Raw genomic sequence first — 21,681 nt, 5'->3', positions numbered from 1 at the left:
AGCATGAGACTGTTATCAGCTGTATACTCCTGTGACTCTAGCCTCTTTAGCTGTTCTGCAAACTTCAGAATTAATGTGTGGATACATTGTTGCATTTTGTTAGTTTACGCTGTTAGAACGTCACAGCACAGCGTGCTGGATGATTATTGTTAATTCTGCACAGGGCCAAACTCTAGTTGGGCGTTAGACAAACATGTGCCCATCACATTTATTATAGGAACTTAGAGAATCACTGAAAGAGTCACTAGTGCAGACACTAAACCATCTTTTCAGCAAATAGTCCATGCACCCAATTTTCCTACTAAACGGATAAGTCTTTTCCTACTGGAGTATACTACATGAATTTTTTCCAGAACCCAGAACCTTTCTTCCAGTTTCTATCTTTACCAGAAATCTGAGTTGGTGGCAATGTTGGTAAAACTCTTATAGTTCAATCATTCAATTCTTCCAAAATATGCAAACACTGATTATTTGACAGAGGTAAATCAAGAAAATTTTAAAAAAAGTTACATTATTCTGCATAATAAAATAAATAGAACCTTTTTCACAAATTAGCTTGAAGCTCACTCTACAAATGCCTTCGAAAACAAAAAGACCTCAGCTACCGTGCCTACTTATTAAAAAAGGAGCTACAAAAACAACAAATGAACCCTTTCTGGGCTTGATTCTTGAATGTCTAAAAGTTACTCTGATACTCATATGCTCAAGTGTTCATCCCTAGGCAAGCTCTGAACAGTATCGGACCATCTCCCTGGAGAATGATCACTGCTGTTAGAAGACCCTTGTGCTTCTGCTCTCGCATCTTTAATCATCTTCAGAACCTCCCTCATTCCTGGCCTACTATCTGGCGCAAGTGCAACACAAGCCATTGCAATGTTCAAAAGAGCTGCAAGTTTCTCCTCTGATCCTTCATTGCCTGAGGCAGGATCATCACCGGATTCAGTCTCTTCTTCCCGTACTGCTCGAACCCAACTTGGAATATCAGAGCCATGTTCTTGGACAAGGTCCTGGAATGCAGTTTTTCCTGTGAGGAGCTCCAAGAGAATGATGCCAAAGCTGTAGACATCAGCTTGTTGGGTAAGGAGACGACGTGTGTCGCGACATTCAGGTGCTCTATAAAAAAGGGCAGAGGCAGTGGATTCTTCGGTTGAATCAGGTTTCCGGAATGTGGTAAGGCAGTAGTCTGTAAGGCAAGATTCGAAGTCAGATCCTAAAAGTACATTGGACGATTTCAGGTTGCCATGTGTTAGGCCAGGGTTTTGGTGGATGTAGTTTAGCCCAGTGGCTAAATCTTCTGCTATTTTGAGACATGATGTCCAGTGAAGAGGCTTTCCACCAGCTGATGTTCTCGATCCTGCAAGAACATCAATCATACTACGATTACTTACGTAAATGTAATGGTAAATGATAAATTCTAAATCTACACAAATATAAAGAAAAATCTTGAATATTATGCATTTTCACACAAGCAAATCTCATATATTGTTGAACAGAACCGAATTTATTATTGAGAGTAACAGTCAGTATTGATCATTTCAATTTCACAAATGACCTTTCATATGCGTAGAAACACGCCATAAATTTTTTTTATTTTTTTTACCAAAAACAAGTGCCATAGATTATACATATTCAAGTGTTTAGTCAAAAATACAGTTACATTTAACACTTGATGTGTCATTTTCTGTAGATGGAGATATGAAAATCTGAACTAAAGTGGTTGTGAAATGTGACTGGCCAATGGATGCGCAGCTCAACTATTTAAAACTAAAAGGGACAGAGCTTTTGGAGAATAAAGTTCATGGAACAGGAAACCATTGGTATCTTTCACAGTTTCACCCAGATCAAGGTGAAGCGATGGCTTGACAAGGAAAGCTGATAGAGAATAATAGAGCATCATAATCATTTCCCAGTTTAAATGCATATTATTACCTTAAAGTTAATCCTCTTTGATTATGCATTATATTATAAGGACCCTACATATTCAGAAATTATGTCCATCCAAAAGTTCAGACCCCTGTCAAATTCGATGTTTGGGGACCTAGTTCAGATTCACTCTATATTTCATAAAAAGAAGCAGCAAGTTTTACATATACTTTTCATTAAATATTACAACTTGGCCTGCGTTTGGTACTGTTACTAAATTATGAACTAGAGAAAGATCATGCAAGTGTTGTAGCATCATGTAACAAAAAAATTGATGTATATCTGTTGATGAATGAACACATGATTTAGATTTTGCAAAAGCAAAATTGACATATCAGGCTAATAGTTAGACAGGGCTAACTGATGAAGAAACTTTTAAGTGTATGAATTTCTAAATTGAGAAAAGTTGTTGTGCTGATGTCTGATTATAATGGCGAGGTCCACCATGGATGACTACTTCAAAAAACAGTTGAGTGGAATTAGAAGCTGAGGTTTATAGAGTAAATAATTAGTATCTACCTAAACCTTTCCAGATTTTTTGAAAGGCCTGGGATCTTCACAAAACAGTACTGCCTATATTATTAAGAATAGAGAAAAATTCTGAGAACCCTTCTTGGCCTTGTAAACGTAAATTTTGCTTATATCTCATCCTTCTCGGACCCTATATAACTCTTCGATGCCATATTCTACTAAGAGATAAGTATAATGTTTGATTTGGTTTAGAATACAGATACATCGATATTCTAGATCATGATCATGCTAATTACATATTGTACTGAATGCTTGATTTAAATCTAGCGCGGAGAAATTTCAAACAAAATTCTGTTTTATACCCCACGCCCATCCACATTTCTAATCATGGGTTACTTTGTATTTGATTTTATTGTAAAGTGACACAGCACTGGAAATTTAAAATTGAATACTTGAGTGTGGATGCTTAAACTACCAGTACAAATCTTGACGAAAAGGTACAAAACGACACAGACTTATTATTCTTCCTTTTTCTTTTTGTCTAGTTACTGCATTTAGCTGGATATCTATGCTAATAACTTTCAATGCTAGAGAAAACATCTAAAATTTACCTACAGTATAGTTCAGTTGTTTCTTTAACAATACAGAGTAATTCTAAGAAGCATGAATTCATTTTGAATTATGATGCCTAGCTAGCGAAAATATATCAAACTGTATGATTTAACTAAATTAGTCAAATTTATTTCATCACTTTCTTTGATGATTAATATTCATTTGTTTTATTGGTTTAAATGTATGTTTTATACATAATAATGATAAGTTGGTGCAAAATCAGTACTCAAAATGAATGGTACTACAATTGGATACATTACTCAATGTCATCACATATTTATGTCTGTATCTTATGGCATTACTAGAGTAGTTTGTACTTTTATGTTTTAGGAGACACATAAGTGTTCCCTGTATCATATTCTCAATCTAAAAATGTATTGATGATGCTAACAGATGACCTAATTTAAGAATTATACAGCAGAAATTAAAGATCAACACTGATTCTAAATGAAGATAATATTTTCCGGTTAACCAGTGTAAACAGTTCAAAGGCATTTCTGCACATTGAGCCAAAGGAATTGCACATCATTGCTGATGTATTTATATTTCTGCTCGAAATACTACCTCTAAAATTTCTTAGCATCTGAAAATTTCTAAACAAAAGGTCCAGTTTTGGATTCTAACTGGAGGTTTTATGAATGTGAATATTTAGATTTCTTTGACCCAGGATAACCAAGAACAAAATGGTACCACATATATAACACAAAGAAAAACATACCGTGAATGAGAGAAAAAAGACTGCCATTGGGGAAGTAATCAAACACAAGAAGCCTTTCTTCTTTGGCTTGAAAATAAGCTCGGATAGGCACCAAATTTGGATGCCGGAGTTTTCCCACCACCGCCATTTGCCTCCTGAATTCCTCTACCCTCGGATATCGTGCATCCTTTAACCTCTTCACCGTCACAATATAACCGGACTCCATAACTGCCTTATAAGTACTCCCCATCGTTCCTCTTCCTAATGTCTCTGCTGATGCCTTCAATAAATCCTCCAAACTATAGTTCATTTCTTGATCTCCTGGCCCACAAAACACCAAATTTCCCATTCCCCCATCTCCCTCCCAGTTGTGTCCACCCCCTTTCCCACCTCCTCCTTCGTCTTCCTCCACTACCGGTGCCACTGCAACCACCTGGCCACCGCCAATGGCCTTACTCCGGTCTTCCCTAGTCTCATATTTGCCCCTCTTTTTCATACAAAATACTAATAGCCAAATCAAAATGCACAACAAAAGAACCCCACCTACACTACCAACAACCACCCATATAATCTTCTTCCTTTTCCGGTGCTTCGTTTCATGTCCAGAACTCACACCAGGGCTCCTCAACGGAGGAGCCCCAATCAAATTACCATTACATGGGGTATTAATCTGTTCACCACACAACTCAAAATTCCCAGAAAATGACGAAAAATTAAATCTAACCAATGCAGGAGTCACCGGAATCTCCCCAGAAAGTAAATTGTTCGAAACATTAAAAAATCTAAGCCCCGTTTGATTAAACCCCGGAATAAAACCTGTCAAAAGATTGTCCTCCAAATACAGAACATACAGTCTCCGAATGCTGACAACCGACACTGGAATATCCCCGGAAATTTGATTTTGCGAAAAGACCACAACCTTAAGACGGTGAAGAACCGAAATAGACCCCGGAAAATCACCCGAAAAGTTGTTCTCATTCAGAAATATAGCCTTAAGATTAACAAGGCCAGAAAGATTTGGGATTTGACCATAAAGTGAATTGTTCTTGAAACTAAGAACTCTAAGTTGATCTAAACTATTTAAACTCCTTTCATCTAATGTTCCACTTAAGTTCAAATGTTCTAACACAAGCTTTCTAACTCTTCCATTCAAACATTCTTTAACACCATACCATTTACAAACATTCTCACCACTCCATTGAAGTGAATTCAATGGATCAATTGAAGATTTCAAGGCTAAAAGAGCTTCAACATCATCATTACTACTTGATCCAACAACAAAACACAAATATGTAATCAAGAAAAAGATAGAATAAAGATTGTACCTTGAAAAAAGATGCAACATTTTGATCAAAGCTCTCAATATTGACCTTGCATGTCAAGAATCTTGAACTTTCTTGAATGTGAATGTGCTAACAAAACCATCTTTTTTACAAAAATGACAAAGTTCAAGAATCAAGATCTATACAACTAATAATTTCAAGTGTGTGTTTATACATTTATGTAAATGGGAATTATATATGAATCTTCAAGGAGCTCATCTGAGTAAATTTAATAAAATAAAGGCGCCAATTAAAGTGTCATTATCACTTTACTAAGGTCACAAGCTTTTTGACTAGCTAGCTAACAAACGTGACAGAATTAAACTAAAAATGTTTTCACAAGTTAAGATTTATGTGTATAATTTAAAGCCTCTCAGTCAATGTTGCAGAAAGAATGGGGACAAGTGTAATTTACAATCTGGAATTCCAAGAACTGACAGCTATTTTGATTTATTTTTCAATGCATGCCCTATTTTTTATGCTTTTCGTCGCAGCAAAATGTACGCGGATCTTTTCTCTACTCATGTTCATGTACGTGTCCACTCAAAAAATATTATTATTGTAAAACTTGGTCGAACTCTTTTTTGATAACGTTAGCGAAAATCTAAGAAAATAAACAAAAGCATGTGTAATTTAACGAAAATGTTTTATCTATGAAAGTTGTGTACGTGAGTATTTAAATTTTATGGTTAAGATCGGAAGCTAAATTAAGTTGAGTGAAAATAGCTGAATGCTTGCCTGAAAAATACAGAATCGGATGGTCTAATAGCAGTGGGTTGTTGGGATATATTGGGAAGTGGGACGTCTTGGTTTCTCGAACTTGTTTGTTCGCAAAACTCACGGACACATGGCTTCTCTTTCACGTGAAACTTTCAGATACTTAAATATAATATTAAACAGCCTTTTATAATGTAACTGCAGCCTTCTGTATTCTCTTGTTCTCTCTCCATATATTTGTTGTGTATTTTTTTTAGTGTTTTGTATAGGTTCGAAATTATACAAACAGGTTGGTATCTTGATTCTTGATACACAATGTCAAGTTTGTTGTGTAGTAGCATAATTTGACCAGTTGCTAAGAGGGTGTTCAGTTCGTAGACAATGTGGCTTGTTAACAATAATCAGAACCTTAAATTCAAACGCCAAGCAAATAGTGTTTAAATAAGAAAATTAGTGGTATAGAATAGAACTCATTATCTTGGTTAAATCAAACTCATCGTATCCCCTAAATTTTCATTTCATCGATATATACTCATTAATTCTCATGCACATGCCCGTCAATCGTCTTCATATTCTCATATTTTTGTATCTAATCCGGCGTTTCTTTGAAATGAAAAGGACTATTCTCGCAGGCTGTGATATTTTGGACACCTATTTGTGAAAAAAATATATGATCTTAAATTTGCTTAAAAGGGAGAATTAGACACCTTGATTTACAGCTCATATTTTATGGAATCAAATTCGAGTGTAACTAATAATCTGACTCAGTTGATGCTGCTGTTAACTGATTTTAATAGTAGAATTCTGTGAAGAACAAATAAGTTGACCATATCATGAAGATGGATCCATTTCAATACCCCACAAATTCAGAGCTAGACATGGGTTTTTCCAACTTCTAATAATGTGGAATTATTAAACAGTAATATAATAAATGCTCTTATGAGCGATAAAAAAGAATGCCCATTTTTGTGAGGTGAATCTGAAATAATTCAAGAGAGAAGGAAGAGAAAATTAAGAACAGAAGAGGGCAGGGCTTGATGAAACAGAGATGGGTCATGTGTGAGGAAATTGAAGGGGTTGTGGTCTGGCTGTCTTTTGTAATTATATCCTTCAGTTGGATTCAACACTCTCCTCTTTTAGCGGATAGATTTAATGTCAAAAATTGACGTGAATATAAGGGTGTCATGTCACTCTCTCCGGACTTAATTTTTAGGTTGCAACAAAAAAAGTTTGTCGACAAACAAAACCATCTCATGTATTAGTAGTTGTTGAGTAACCAGAGCACTCTCTGATATCATTTTGACTAATCAGCTCGTCTAAAATTTTATACTGTTAGAGGAAGCCCAAATAGAATCGTATATTTAATAATAGTATACACCTACTAGTTCGATAGTACTAGTTTAAATTTTCATACATAAACTGAAGTAAACATCAAACACAGCTCAGACTCCTGCAAAGCATGGTAGGTGAATTTGTCTGTGCTTCAAATGTAAGAAATTGTCATACATTTGTTCGATTGAGACCAGACTGCGATTTTAAATAGATCTCACATTGTATACACTGTAAAATCCGACACAAATTTTGACAATCACCTAAGTTTCTAATATTCCTCCCATAAAATAAATTCCACCTTTGAGGGATGAAATTTTTAACATTAATTAACCGAATTGAGGTATCAAATGTGTTGAAAATCTCCCATATGAGAAACACACTTCAACCATAACTTATTGCAACTACGTAACTGACTCACTTAAAATCAAGTCTCGAAATAACATTCCTATCTACAGGCTAGACTAACATTTTACAACATGTTACTGTTAGCAATCTTGTACGATAAAGACATTGTTATATATATATATATTGAATATATAACTACTTCACAAAACATTGTTAATTCTTAAATCACATAAGCATATGAGAATTAACAATTAAATTAGGAGAAGGGTTTGAGAAAACAAACAGAGATTGGATTTAATCTCGAGTCCAGAAAACTGTCTCCTTAAAGCAGTTTCGCCCCGCACCATCCGTGTTTAGCGACCTGCTTCCCAGGATAAAACGAGATACTAGTATAATCGATAGATCGAATATACTCTCAGCGAACTTGAACTGAGCCCGAGAACTATCACCGGAATATTGGAAAAATTTAAGACTAAAGAGACCGAGAATGAAAGAGATGACTCTTATTTCCTCGACTTAATAAAACTGGTGCCCTAAGACTCTATTTATAAAGAGAGGCTTGAAAGGACTTGTTTTTCTTTTCGATGTGGTACATGGTATTTATAAGAAAAACTAAGGAATAGGTTTGTGCTACTCTCGATGTGGTACAAAACCACTTTTCATATTAAAAGGTAAAACTTTGGAACATCAGTTCTCATTCACCTTTTACTCATTTTGAGCGTGTTAATATGCGTTGGAATCCCCTCGAAGAGAAGAATATGTTCCAATAAATACACACCACTAACACATAATGTGTCTCACTCATATAGAGTCTCAAAATGATTGACAACTTAGTCTAAAATACTAAGTTTGTCCAACAATCCCCCACAAATGAGATTGATGGTCCAGTAGCACGCACCATATAGACAGACAGACGCGGAGCTTGACTTGGTGATAGTTCCGGCGGTCGGATATAGCATACGATAGGTAGAGAATGCTCCTTGAACCTTCGCTCGAATAAGTATATCGACTTTACTGGTAGACAGTATGACGCGATGTCCTTGAACTGTTCGACCGTTTGTGTAAATGATGACATACTCATCACTATAACTTTCCTGACTCATTCAGTTCTCATGATTATGTCCATTTTGGCCCTGGAACATCGTCCTGGTTCTGCAAGAGTTTCTAAAGAATTGTGCCTCGCAATTCTCCTTTGAAGCGGCCATACTTCTCTCTTACATAGGTGATCTTTATCTTATAGAGTAACCCGCGTTTACTTAACCGAATATTATGTATTCAAACTTGAAATCCCTGTATTCGTCAAAGATCATTAAAAGCATAAAGCTTAACCTCGTACCTTACGGGTCTCACTGTTTCATCATCATAGAAATAGGCCAGGGGTTACCCCCACAGTGATTTGGTCATCATGATTTAGTTGTCCCATTGAACCAAGTTCTTGGGATCTCCAGTCAGCAAGGTTGGGTGTCCACCATGACGCCGTTAAGCAATAGGCAAGGCTCATTCCTCTCGATGATTTGACAACTATCTCTCGGTCTAACTAGATTCCCTTGGCTTAAACAGATTCGCTCAGTTTAACCATCTGGTTAGTGGATCCAAACATTATCATTTAACTTTACATAGTCAATCATGATAATTCTCGTTGAGAATAGTTGTTTAATGATATTATGTCCTCATCATAGATGTGAGACATACCATTTCATACACAATAATGTGATCTCCCAATTTGCATATTGATTACACGATATATGCATATTGAAGACACATTTTCCTTGTCATTTAGGAATATCCTTACAAAGTGGCTACTCGGCCTTTTAACTGCATTTATTTTATGCACCAGACTCGTATTCCATCATGAATCGAGCTAAGTTTAGGATTTCCATGACACGACTGCTAAGTGTGAAATGTATTCTCGAATGACTTTTAAGTTCTTAAAGTCAAATATCTAATTTACATACTATATTCACATAGTACAATTAGATATCTTTCGTATTGAAGTCCAAGCTCACGAGCACATATCATACACCTTAAATCTCATTGCAATCACTTCCAAGTGACCAATTTCCATTGTACTCGTGCATCTACCCAGTTTACCAACTGTGTAGCCTATGTCTAATTTTGTACAATTTTAAAAAGTACAACAGACTTGCAATCCTTCTTGAGAGATCCTTGTTCATCTACGCTTGGATATATATAAATCCATTCCAGCTATGACAACTTTAGCTTCGTTGACCTCTTCAAAATTCACATCACCAACATGTGACATGTATCATCTAAAACTTTTAAAGTCACGAAGATTGTAATCTTCAAATCAAAACTTTTCAATCTCATCAAGATTTTCAGAGATGATCCTCTTGTCATTACTTCTCGTAATGATCAGATCACTCACATGCAATCAATTATGACTTGCATATCATGTGTAAATAACACATGCACACTTGTCAATTCTCTGATTTTGAATCAGTTTGACATCTCATATTGACATATTTCATATTTGTGAAATAACTTTACTAGTTATTACTTAAGGCTTCACTTGTTATTGATATTACCAGATTTTAGCGTCCCAAAAACCAGCAATTTCAGTTTGCATCATTACCGAGTTTAAGCGTCCTTAAACTGGCAATCATTATTCACATAGCAACCAATATTGAGCGTCCTCAAAATGGCAACCATGTCATTTATTTGAAGCCATTGCTTATCATAGCAATATCAAATTTAATATGCCATTATTTCGTGTCAATGTTGTTTCACTCAACATGATCACCGAAAATACAGATTTTCTACTCTTGTTTTATCTAGAGCAACCCTCGGGTTCACGTAAATAGATATTTCTCCAAATATCTATTTAGAAAGACCATCTCAATGTTCATTGATGTACTTTTAAATTTCACAATACGATAATTTTAGTATCATCTTAATGAACCTTATTCTCAAAACTCGAGAATATTTCATAAATTATATAAGGTCATCACTTTCGACTGTAATATTTTTGTATCAGTCTGACCTTATACTTCCTTCAGACCCAGATATATTTTCCCAATTTAAAAATTCATTTGGGTCCTAATGCTTCTATCTCGTAAGAAGATCTATATATTTTTTTAAACAAGATTCTGTCAAACAGAACCACTCTCTCTATTTCTTAACATCCTTTCCCCCACAAAGGACATAGAGAGAACATGCACAATCCATTTTCTAGTACACGTGCTAGAAAATCTTGATTTATTGACTCTCAGTAATAGTCAAATTTTCTCTTGATATATTCACTTATCAAGAAATTATAAATGAAGCGCATTGCTTCTATTAAATTTACGAGTTCACCTTCAAGCAAATTATCAAGACATTCGGGACTAGCAATTATCCAAGTCTTTTGCTCTCTGCAGGTTCATCCTCACATTCATCCAATAACTCGTAAGTTCATTTAGATGACTTTTAATTACAGATCTACTAGGATCTACTAGCTTATCGCATAAGCATTCCTAAACTCTGTAATAGTATTCTTACGAATCTCAAAAATTAGATTCATATATCGGATATTATTAGACTCAACCATTGTCTATGTATCCATCCAAAATATCTCAATTGATTTTGGATCTCATGCTACCAACAGAGGTATTGATATCAAGTTTCGAGATACCCCCACATTTCAATTATTTTCAAGAATGTTTCATTACATTCCACTATTCATAGAAAATTCAATAATTTTCTATTTTAGATACCCCCACAATTTTAATATTTTACAGAATGTCAGAAAATATTCCAAAACTAATAGGAAATTTAATTATTTCCTTCTGTGGTATCATGTTTAAGGAACGATTAGCCCTTCGTAACTAATATCCTCAAATTCAGTGATAGTCTGAGCTGATCACAATCGTTTTGCATCTTTTTCAGAGCGCAACTCAAGTCTGCATCTACTCCATTTATATAATGCGAGTAAGGTGCAACGACCTCATGAATATTCACGTTGCAAACAGAATTTGCCCGGTGATTATTCATCATCAAACTTATTCACAGCCATCTTAATTATCTGTATTAAGTTGGATTTACCCTTGAGTTTATAGAGCACACATCTCTCTATTTAGCTTCAATATTGACTCGACTACGAGTACGAGTGACAAATGTTTTACTATCAAACTAGACAGTAAACACGTATCGTGTCACTACCTCTCATCTGAGCAGGTTTTACGTTATTCATTAAAACCTATAAGATTTTAATATCATGTTAAAAGAACTTCCCGTAGTTCTTATCATTAAAAATTCAATTACCGAATTTCTCGAAAATATTTACATGGTTCACACGAACCTACATTTATGGCTCACCTACTGGTACAACCAGAAAAGGCCCAAGGAAGAACATAAATCTTCAATAAACCCACATTCAGTGATCCTTGATCAACTGATGCGTTAGGGTTAACAACTTTTCGGATTCTCTCCAAAGTTCAGCATAAATACTGATATCAATATTCGCCGTATTAAGTATCACATGGATCACTATAATAGGCTCGTGTGTCACTGCCGCAGCAGACCGACACCAACACGTGAAATTACTATTTAACTGGAGGAAAAATCCAACCAGAAAAATATAATTTATGTGCCGACCCATAACCTGTACTCCAGGCCCATTAGGTTTTTTAATGTGGAGAATCCTGAGCAATTGTAAATCTGGTTCACTTCAGCTGCCCACCTCGTCACATTATTTAACAACAAACATGTTACTGCATTCTATCCAGTATTACAAGTTTGTGATATAACTCCATTATTAAAGATTAAACAATAATAATTGATGCCTTATCATCACTCAACAATGATTAAAAAATTAATCACCAAATAATCAAGTTCCATCATGAAGGGTCACATTTATGTAGCCATATCATTTAATTGCATAGCAATATCATGTTATGAACTTGCAAACATGCATGTAAACTATAGCATATATGATTCTTGTATCAGTGTACTAATAATTCCAAAATCAATTCAGAATTAAGAAATCAATCACCATGTTAACAAAACATAATAAGCTATCCATTAATAGCAAAAACATGGACGAATTATAAATTTGGGTTTAATCTACCAATTTATAATGATCAACCCGAAAGAGATGTCACCAAATATGTCCACTTGAATATAAGTTGATCATAAATCAATAACCATTAAAGCATCAATAGCCTTATAAGAAACCAATTATCCAACAACTTTGTGCTTACTTTTGCCTCGTACCTGTTATGCTTAAACAAAGCACCACTTAAAATCAAATTTATATTAATTTCAAGCACATGGCAACAAGTGATCAAAGAAATTAACGCACTAAATTTAATTTAATTAATGAGGCAAATAATGGCCACTCATATACCCATAAATAAATCCAATTTAAACAATCAAATTGACTTTTGCGTCTACTCACAAGAAAGTATGAAAATTGAAGAAAACTGCTTTAAGATTGTTAGCAATCTTGTACGATAAAGACATTGTTATATATATATATATTGAATATATAACTACTTCACAAAACATTGTTAATTCTTAAATCACATAAGCATATGAGAATTAACAATTAAATTAGGAGAAGGGTTTGAGAAAACAAACAGAGATTGGATTTAATCTCGAGTCCAGAAAACTGTCTCCTTAAAGCAGTTTCGCCCCGCACCATCCGTGTTTAGCGACCTGCTTCCCAGGATAAAACGAGATACTAGTATAATCGATAGATCGAATATACTCTCAGCGAACTTGAACTGAGCCCGAGAACTATCACCGGAATATTGGAAAAATTTAAGACTAAAGAGACCGAGAATGAAAGAGATGACTCTTATTTACTCGACTTAATAAAACTGGTGCCCTAAGACTCTATTTATAAAGAGAGGCTTGAAAGGACTTGTTTTTCTTTTCGATGTGGTACATGGTATTTATAAGAAAAACTAAGGAATAGGTTTGTGCTACTCTCGATGTGGTACAAAACCACTTTTCATATTAAAAGGTAAAACTTTGGAACATCAGTTCTCATTCACCTTTTACTCATTTTGAGCGTGTTAATATGCGTTGGAATCCCCTCGAAGAGAAGAATATGTTCCAATAAATACACACCACTAACACATAATGTGTCTCACTCATATAGAGTCTCAAAATGATTGACAACTTAGTCTAAAATACTAAGTTTGTCCAACAGTTACTAGGGGAACAAAACAAAATAAATTGTATCGTTTACTTGCAACATTTTGTGGAACCAACTCGTTCGACCTGAGCGTGACGGGATGATGCAAGTGTAAAAGTTTATCCATCTTCGTCCTAGATTCGATATCCACTCGCCCCTAAATTTATCTCTTGGCTTACAAACTATTTTAAAAAAAAACTTGTTCAACCTTATGCAGAAACTAATCAAATCTGTACCAGGAAAATATTAAGAAAAAGGAAAAAGGTACCAGGAAGCAAATGTAAGTTCCAATGAGAATACAGTTCAAGCCCAACTGAACCATTGAAAAAGGGAAGGAAATCAAATCACGGGTGTGGTCTTTTAGATTAAAAGCCCAACTGGACTATTCAACATTTAAAACACACACAATTTCTGGAAGTTGGCGCCAGCCCTTTGTCAGGCTTGAGTGATGAGAAGTTACAACTATAGTAAAAAAAATATTGCAAGGGAAAAAAAACCTTAGAGTCCGGGTATCAGATACGATGAATATCTTTCATAACAAAAACATTGTACTTTTTTTTTTAATAATTAGGCCAATCTCGAGCGTGGATGAGAATCGAACCCAAAAACCGGGATGAAATGAGATAAGCTCTTATCACTTGAACTATTTCAAGGCGCCCACAAAAATATTGTACTTGGGTTATACTAAAATTTGATGTAATGAAAAGTTGACTTGCATTAAATCAAATAAATACACCTATCCAGAAGATGATATGCTGTTGAGCTAGAATCATACTAGTCTGGAAGGTCATTACATCAGCGACTTATATATTAGAAATATAAAGAAACCATGAACCCTTACTCTTTAAACAAACAAAAACTCTTTTCTCTACCCCTTCAAATCAATACAGCCATTTTTCTAAGTTTATGATTTTATATACACAAATCTCATCACCTATTTATAGGTTGGATTCTACTGTCTTTCATCAATACCAAGTTTCTCAAAAATTTGCAGACCAGTCATACTTTTGGTAAACAACATTAACCGAACCTCCATCTGCCAAGAGATGTGTCAAAAGACCTGCCTTGGTTGCATCCAAGTATTTCATTATCCACTTCAACATCTCCTTCTCCTGTCCAAAATCCATATCGAACCTGGAAAAAGATGTAAAGAATATAAGAAAAAAATAGTCCAGCACGTTGCATTTCACAATATAATTTGTAGTAGACTATGCTACTAATCATCTACAAATAAATAGTGATTTGTTTATTGTCAAGCGCACCATTTGATGATACGAGTGAGATGGACAGTCCTCTTTGCCAGATTCACCTCTATACCATCCTTCTGGAAAAACTCCCTAGCAGCATGTCTTAACTCGGATTCTATTGCTTTAAGAGTAAAGAATCTAACAGTTGGGCTTGATCTTGTGCCATTACAGAGTCCGAAATGAATCAATGGATTCATTTTTTCGAGTGCCATCTGTGGAAATAGAAATTAAGATCATAAGCAATAATAAAGAACAGAGGATAGAGGATCAATTTTAATTTTAGCATGCAAGTACAACATTTAATAGAATAATAGAGGATGAATTGAGTGAGCACAAGCTAAGACCTTCCAAATATCCAATTATTATTATTATTATTATTATTATTATTATTATTATTATTATTATTATTATTATTATTATTATTTAAAAAGATAGCATACGAAATTGCAGACAATTTAAGCATAGTATTTATGCTCACCTCCAAGCGCCTGTCTCCACCACCAAAGGGTTTGACCAATGAGTAAGGTGCTCTTCGGTTAGCTCTAAGGATACCATTTCTTATATCATTAAGTGAATAATGGTGACCTCCAATTATGTAGAGGAAATCAGAATTGAAGGATCTCCGGTCGACAACTCCCCCAGGATGTCCAATCCTAATTGCAGCATGAATGACCATGGCGTTGAACAAGTTTAGGAAAAAAGCTAACTTTTCATCTGGGGATAGAGACATGATGTTCAGCCTTTGAAGATCTTGTACCAGATTTACATATCTGTAGTGGTAAACGAGGAGAAACATCAGAGAAGATAACAAAGAAGTATTCATGCTACAACAACAGTAAGGTAAAGGCTTCTTATGTTAGGGTCAACAACACAAGAAAATTGGTTGTATATTGTTGTGTTTTGAGGATATGCCACTTATTTCATAATATGGGTAGATAAAACGTCACATTTAAGGCATAATGATCATGAATATATCAAGTACACTGCTGAAAATACCTCCTGAATTCTTCACTATTGCTTATTGCAACATAATCAAGATGCTGACGATCATCGGAAGCATAAGATTCAAGTATTGCCGACATTAACTTGGAAAGCCTTTGGCTAACTACGGAAGCAGCCTTTGGCTCGATGTCATTGGTAGATCCTCGGAAATTGAAGCATCTAGGAATGAAAGTCTCGTGCTCAAGAAATCTATAGTAGTGGTTTCCATCCTCGAATTTAACTTCTCTGTAAAGAGAAAAGAAAATAAGAATATTGTATGTCTACAAAAATTTCTGCAATTCAATAAAAGTGGCCCTATTCACACTAATTTTCTTACCCAAAGACGTTATGTATAAAGTGTTTCTGTTGCAGCCTCTTTCCAATTTCAACTGCCTGTAAGTGTTTCAAGATAGAATAGAAAATCGATTAGAAGCATGTAGTACAGAGAGGACCACAAGTATGAACATATATTGATAACAAATTTATGGTAACCAAAATATTCCATCACACATCAGAAGAGATTAAGTGAAAATTTGCGCACATACTGTGAGACCTACTGCACCAAACTCATTTCATTAGTTTAATCCAAGTACACACTTAAGGACATCCTAAAAAGTTTAGATAACCTTTTAATTTGCTCAGACTTATGCCTAAACATTTAACCAGGTCAGTGCACACATCAAATGAGATCATTTGAACAATTGAAATATTGAATACACAGTGTAAACCTACTTGTCATGCACCAAACTCATTCGTCTAAGTACACACTATAACCTTTTAATGTGGTCACACTTATGTTTAAACATTGCACCAGATTATTAACTGAGGTAATACAAAAAATTACATGCATGTGCATATTAAAAAGGAGTTGACTATTACAGTATAATAGTGTATTAGTGTCAAGACATAAAATCATTGTTTTATTATGTTAATAAATTACTGATACTGGGAACAGCATCGCGGATCTCAGAGTAAATCAGGCCCTAACAACTTGAGTAGTACAATAGTTTAAGTGAAATGTGACTATGCTAGTAGAATAGCATGTGACTGGAAAGAGTACAATTTACATCATAATAAAATATTAACAATATCCTGAGGAGCACACAGGGGTATCGAGTGCTTTTTTAATATTAAGCGATAGTTATAAAGTACAGTATACAAAAAAAGATGCAGATTTAAACAAGTATAGTGAAGACCTCAAAAGGATCAAAACAACTATACTGATGAAGTAATAAATTAATTTAAGATCTTATTGCGTCACAATCATATTGACGCAAGGGGTGGTAGGAGAACTAAATTAACTGAAAAAGATATGACACTGCTATTTGATTTTAACACTCGTCCAAACTGGCATGGACATATCTGATTTTAGTATTTTATGAAAAAAAAATAAACAGTTTCAAATTTCAGATCAAATGCCTAAAGTTATAATTTGGCACGATCAGGTCTATAAAGGTGATAAATAGATTCACGAGGTATCAAATGGAAATGTCCGTTTGAAGTGTGCCTTGCCTAGAAATTGAGTTCATTTAGGTAAATATTTAAACTTTTAACAGTTTTTCGGAAGAAACGATGATTTGATGATGTTTGCACTCATATAATTTACACTTAGATAAAAACAAAGTCACAAGTGGAGATCACGTTGGTGTGGATAATGATATGCAACCTATATATGATTGCAGAAATAGCATATTTTGATTTGAAGTCAAAAACATTGTTAGCAACAACCATGGGATTTGAATTAAAAGCATATAGATTATTCTTGATATTATAGCTTTCCACAAAGAGGGTGCTGAAAACAGAAATTCAATCAAGTTGTAAAAGAAAGAAATATGAAATATCCAATTTAATCCACCGACTCCGTGATTTGGAAACAGGTCTGTATACAAAAATAACAAGTACATAAGGAGAAGAACCTGTTTCCAAGTAAAATAATTTCTACATTAATTTTTTGAGCTCCTATTTCGAAGTCAAATCGAGACAAACCGTAACACAACGTCAGACTGTTGCTTTCCCTCAACTAGAAGTTCATAAAATAACCTAAGTCATCATACAACAGCATGCATGTTACTCATTTTAAATCTTGGTTGGTTATAGTTACTAGTTAGTCCCCACAGCCTACGTAATTTATAAGCAATTGGCTTTTAAAAAAAGGCCTTCAGTATGGACCTACCCATCAAAATTCTTTGCATACTTAAAACAAACAGGAGCCTTAAAGTCTACAAAGACATATTCAAAAAACAAAAGAAAATCCAATTTTAAATGATTAAAATAGTACACCAGAACAACATTGCTTGCCATACCTTAGTTTTAAATATCCAACCAACTAAAATAGAATCATATCGAAATCAAACATATGAAATACTTATGGTTATACCAGTCTTAGGATCCTTGCCATCATAAATATTGCAGACTCATAAAAACATCTATGCAAATAACTTGTCCGAAAAAAGTCTGTATTGTTTCGTAACGAGATTGGTATTAAGTGGTTTCAACACATATGCTAACAGATATCTATCAGACATTAAGCGACATGGAACTTAAACAACAATCTTCAAAATTAAAAGTAAAAAGATTACCTTGATCCTGTCTGAGACCTCATAATGTTTCATAACGGCATCCACCATCTCAGTTCCAGAGAAGCAATTCTTAACAATTTTCATCTTCATCATCCTATCCTGAATCGGTAACTTCTGCCTTAAAACCCTAACAATTCCCACCATCTCGTCCATCCTCTCATCCTCCTCAGATTGATCATCAAATCCATAAACCGGAGGGGCAGGCGCACTAGCCGGACATTTCCTCGACAACAAATCCTTCAATTTTTGTTCCAACATCCCACTATTCCTCAACGAATTCAACACCACTAATCCCCCAACTAATTTCTCGTTAAAAAATATTTGCGGAACGGATGCACTTCCCGCTCTTTCTTTCAATTCCTTCTCCCTCCCCGGAAACACATCAATATTAATTTCCACATACCTAATCACAAACACATATTAACTTCATAAAAAAAAACAAAACCCCTACCTACATTTCAATTTACCTAAAAATACCACAAAATGTCAAATAAAATACGTGCAAAAAAGTCAAACGGACAAATAAAAACGAACAAACGGAGAATCACTTCAATTACCTCAAATTACGTTCTCTGAGGAAATGTCGAACAGCGCTACAATCTCGACAATTCGACCTCGAAAAAAAGCTAATTTGTCCTTTAAACTCAACTCTATCGACCTCATCATCCTCATTTTTCGTCTTAACAATCACTTTAACTCCCGATAAATTAAACTCCGTCACTTTACTCAGCCTAAACCTCTCCGACTCATCTTTCAACGTCGACAATCCTTTCGTAATCGAACTCGACAAACTACTACTCTTCTCCCGGAAAAACTTCCCGATCGCCGGCATATTCATTCCGACTGCACTTTCCGGCGCCGATTGAGACCGACTATACACTATCCCCGCCGGCGCCTCCGGCTTCGGCAGCTTCGAATTCGGCGAAATCACCGTTGTCGTCATCTCCTCCGCCTCGATTTTCTCGCCAACGGCTAGTTTTTCATTTTCAAATTCTCCTTCTACTTTCTCCACCGCCGGCGACTCCTCACTCGCATCCACCTCCACATCGCCGCCGTCGCCGAGCTTTTCGCCGGAATTCTTCTTCTCAACCAACCGGAGCTCCGAGAAATCAGAAACGTCGTCGTTTAACGGCACGATCTTGTACTTTCCGGCGACCGGAATAGCGTGATTAGTAATAACAGTGTTATCGTCTTCTCCGTTGAGTAATTCCATTTCAGTCATTGTTTTGAAAATTTTTGTGTGTATAGGTGTAAGTATAGGTGAGTGAAATTCGGGGTGAATAGAAATGTAAGTATAGGTGTGTGTATTTATATGAAGATGATAGAGGACAAATGGAGTTAAGTTGGCGAAGTAAGATTTATATTATGAATTGAACCGGCGAGGCTTACTGAGTCTACCGTTTGTGCCGGCTTGGGCCCACCCCTCTCTCTTTAATTTTGTTTTTCAAATTTTATTTTATTGTTACTATTAACTTTAATCCCAAATTTTAAAAATCGAGGAATTTAGGTAACGTTTATAAGCTGGATGATTTTAAATTTGAAAAAAAAATTACTCGAAAATGAAATGAAAATGTTTTAAATTTTAATTAATTACTTACTTTTATTTTAACATTTCAGAATCAGAATATTAAAGAACACCAAAATTGATTATACTCTGATCATTTTTCAAAACTCGAATAAATGTTATTTGATTTTTAAATATTTATTTTCAACATCGGTTGAGTATTCACCTGACATCGATTCCAAAGTATTTATTTGAGTACACTACTCGGTCATCTTATACGTTTGTTTAAATTAATTTAATGTTTATTTATGATTGTCCAACTAGAAAAATGAGGTTGAAAGTAGACTATATTTGAACAATTCTTTATTGATATTTATATTAGTTTACTATCTAAGTTTAGGGATTTTTTCAAAGTTTTAATTAGTTTATATACTTAGAAAATAAGATTGGAGTAAAAGATCTTTTAACAGGAATACAATGGGATTTGAATAATAAAAATATAAAAATTGTGGCGGTGAGTATGAGATAGAATCCAATATATATTGACCTGACCATTATAAAGAGAAGCATTCACATTTTGACTTGTTAATTCGTTGTTATTTGAGTTAAACGTGTGTTTGAAATTGCTATTTGCATGATCCATTTATTACTTTCCCTATTTACAAAAACATTACTATAATCGAATTTAAAGGAAAAGAAATTGCAAGCTGACTCAAGTTTCAAATGAATGCAATTTCAGTTTTTCAAAAAAAAAGTCTTAATTCTTATCACGTGAGTTGCGAATTCAAAAAGTGCTATCGACGTCAATATTTTCGCGACTTAATAATTATATATTCTGTATTTATCTTTACGTTTTCCTTATTCCTTATTGCTTAAGTTATTAATCCCACCAAATTGAGCTTCCGATTTAATCAACAAAAATTAAATTCATTCAAAGAAGGTTTCTCCAAAGTTTTATCATGATTAGCCTACTGATTATAAACTTTTTTTTTAATGATAAAAAATGAAGTGTTCCAAATATTAAAGTGAAATATATGTGAATAAAGCTTTTTTTTACAAATTGATCTTAAATATAAGTTTAATAATAATTAATTGTGATTATATAAGTTACATAATATTGGTCATGACTACGTGCAGGCAGTTGGTTCCACTTCCAGTAATCATTTAGGATCTTGATCGTGTGTGTATAATATAAAAAGATGATCCGATGCAGCAGTAACATGTGCAGTAAATACAATATCACCAACAGGCAACAACAACAATTAACAGTATACTTGTAATCATCGCCGCAATTGATGTAGCCGTTGTCTTATTGCTACCAACCTTGATACTCCATTTCTTGTCAGTAATTTTCATATATTTCTGGTACAATGACTGGGCGTGATTTAAATTCCAGATTATATTTTTCGAAAAAAAGTTTTGATATATAATCCATTTACGATATAAATTTGAAACTAAATACAAAAATTATCACAAATTTATACTAATGATTTTTAATACATTTGAATTTTTTACTTTCGATGTATTTGACATTTTACGAAAATTACAGAAAGTTATGAACAAATATGTAATGACAATAAGTTCAACTGAATACGCATTTTGAATATTAGATTTTGCAATTTAATAAAAATTGACGGTATATATTATATTGCGCGTTCATGTCACACGCCTGTAACTTGATTGATTTGATATATTATGAACTATGTATATAATAAAAATACTGTCTTTAAGACATAATAGTAGGAAAACTCAAATTCCTGATTATAAAAAAAAAAAAAAAAACTCAAACTAATAATAGACCAATTATAAGTC

General features: G+C 34.4%; 2 protein-coding genes across 2 annotated transcripts; both read right to left on the bottom strand.

Annotated features, from left to right (window-relative positions):
* Nucleotides 1-521: 521 nt before the first annotated feature.
* On the bottom strand, nucleotides 522-5,564 carry LOC141678847 (inactive leucine-rich repeat receptor-like serine/threonine-protein kinase At1g60630). Its single transcript, XM_074485252.1, has 2 exons — nucleotides 3,725-5,564; nucleotides 522-1,354 (listed from the first exon to the last, which is right to left on the bottom strand). Exons 1-2 carry the CDS (start codon nucleotides 5,046-5,048, stop codon nucleotides 696-698), a joined length of 1,983 nt encoding a protein of 660 aa, XP_074341353.1. The 5' UTR covers nucleotides 5,049-5,564; the 3' UTR covers nucleotides 522-695.
* An 8,711-nt stretch (nucleotides 5,565-14,275) lies between these two features.
* LOC141677684 (uncharacterized) lies at nucleotides 14,276-19,700 on the bottom strand. Its single transcript, XM_074483719.1, has 7 exons — nucleotides 18,923-19,700; nucleotides 18,366-18,768; nucleotides 16,124-16,179; nucleotides 15,802-16,032; nucleotides 15,284-15,575; nucleotides 14,821-15,017; nucleotides 14,276-14,692 (listed from the first exon to the last, which is right to left on the bottom strand). Exons 1-7 carry the CDS (start codon nucleotides 19,585-19,587, stop codon nucleotides 14,539-14,541), a joined length of 1,998 nt encoding a protein of 665 aa, XP_074339820.1. The 5' UTR covers nucleotides 19,588-19,700; the 3' UTR covers nucleotides 14,276-14,538.
* Between the last annotated feature and the right edge of the window lie 1,981 nt (nucleotides 19,701-21,681).

The sequence above is a fragment of the Apium graveolens genome, chromosome 8, assembly GCF_009905375.1.
Source record: "Apium graveolens cultivar Ventura chromosome 8, ASM990537v1, whole genome shotgun sequence".
Lineage (NCBI taxonomy): Eukaryota > Viridiplantae > Streptophyta > Magnoliopsida > Apiales > Apiaceae > Apium > Apium graveolens.
This window is presented reverse-complemented; position numbering and strand designations above follow the sequence as displayed.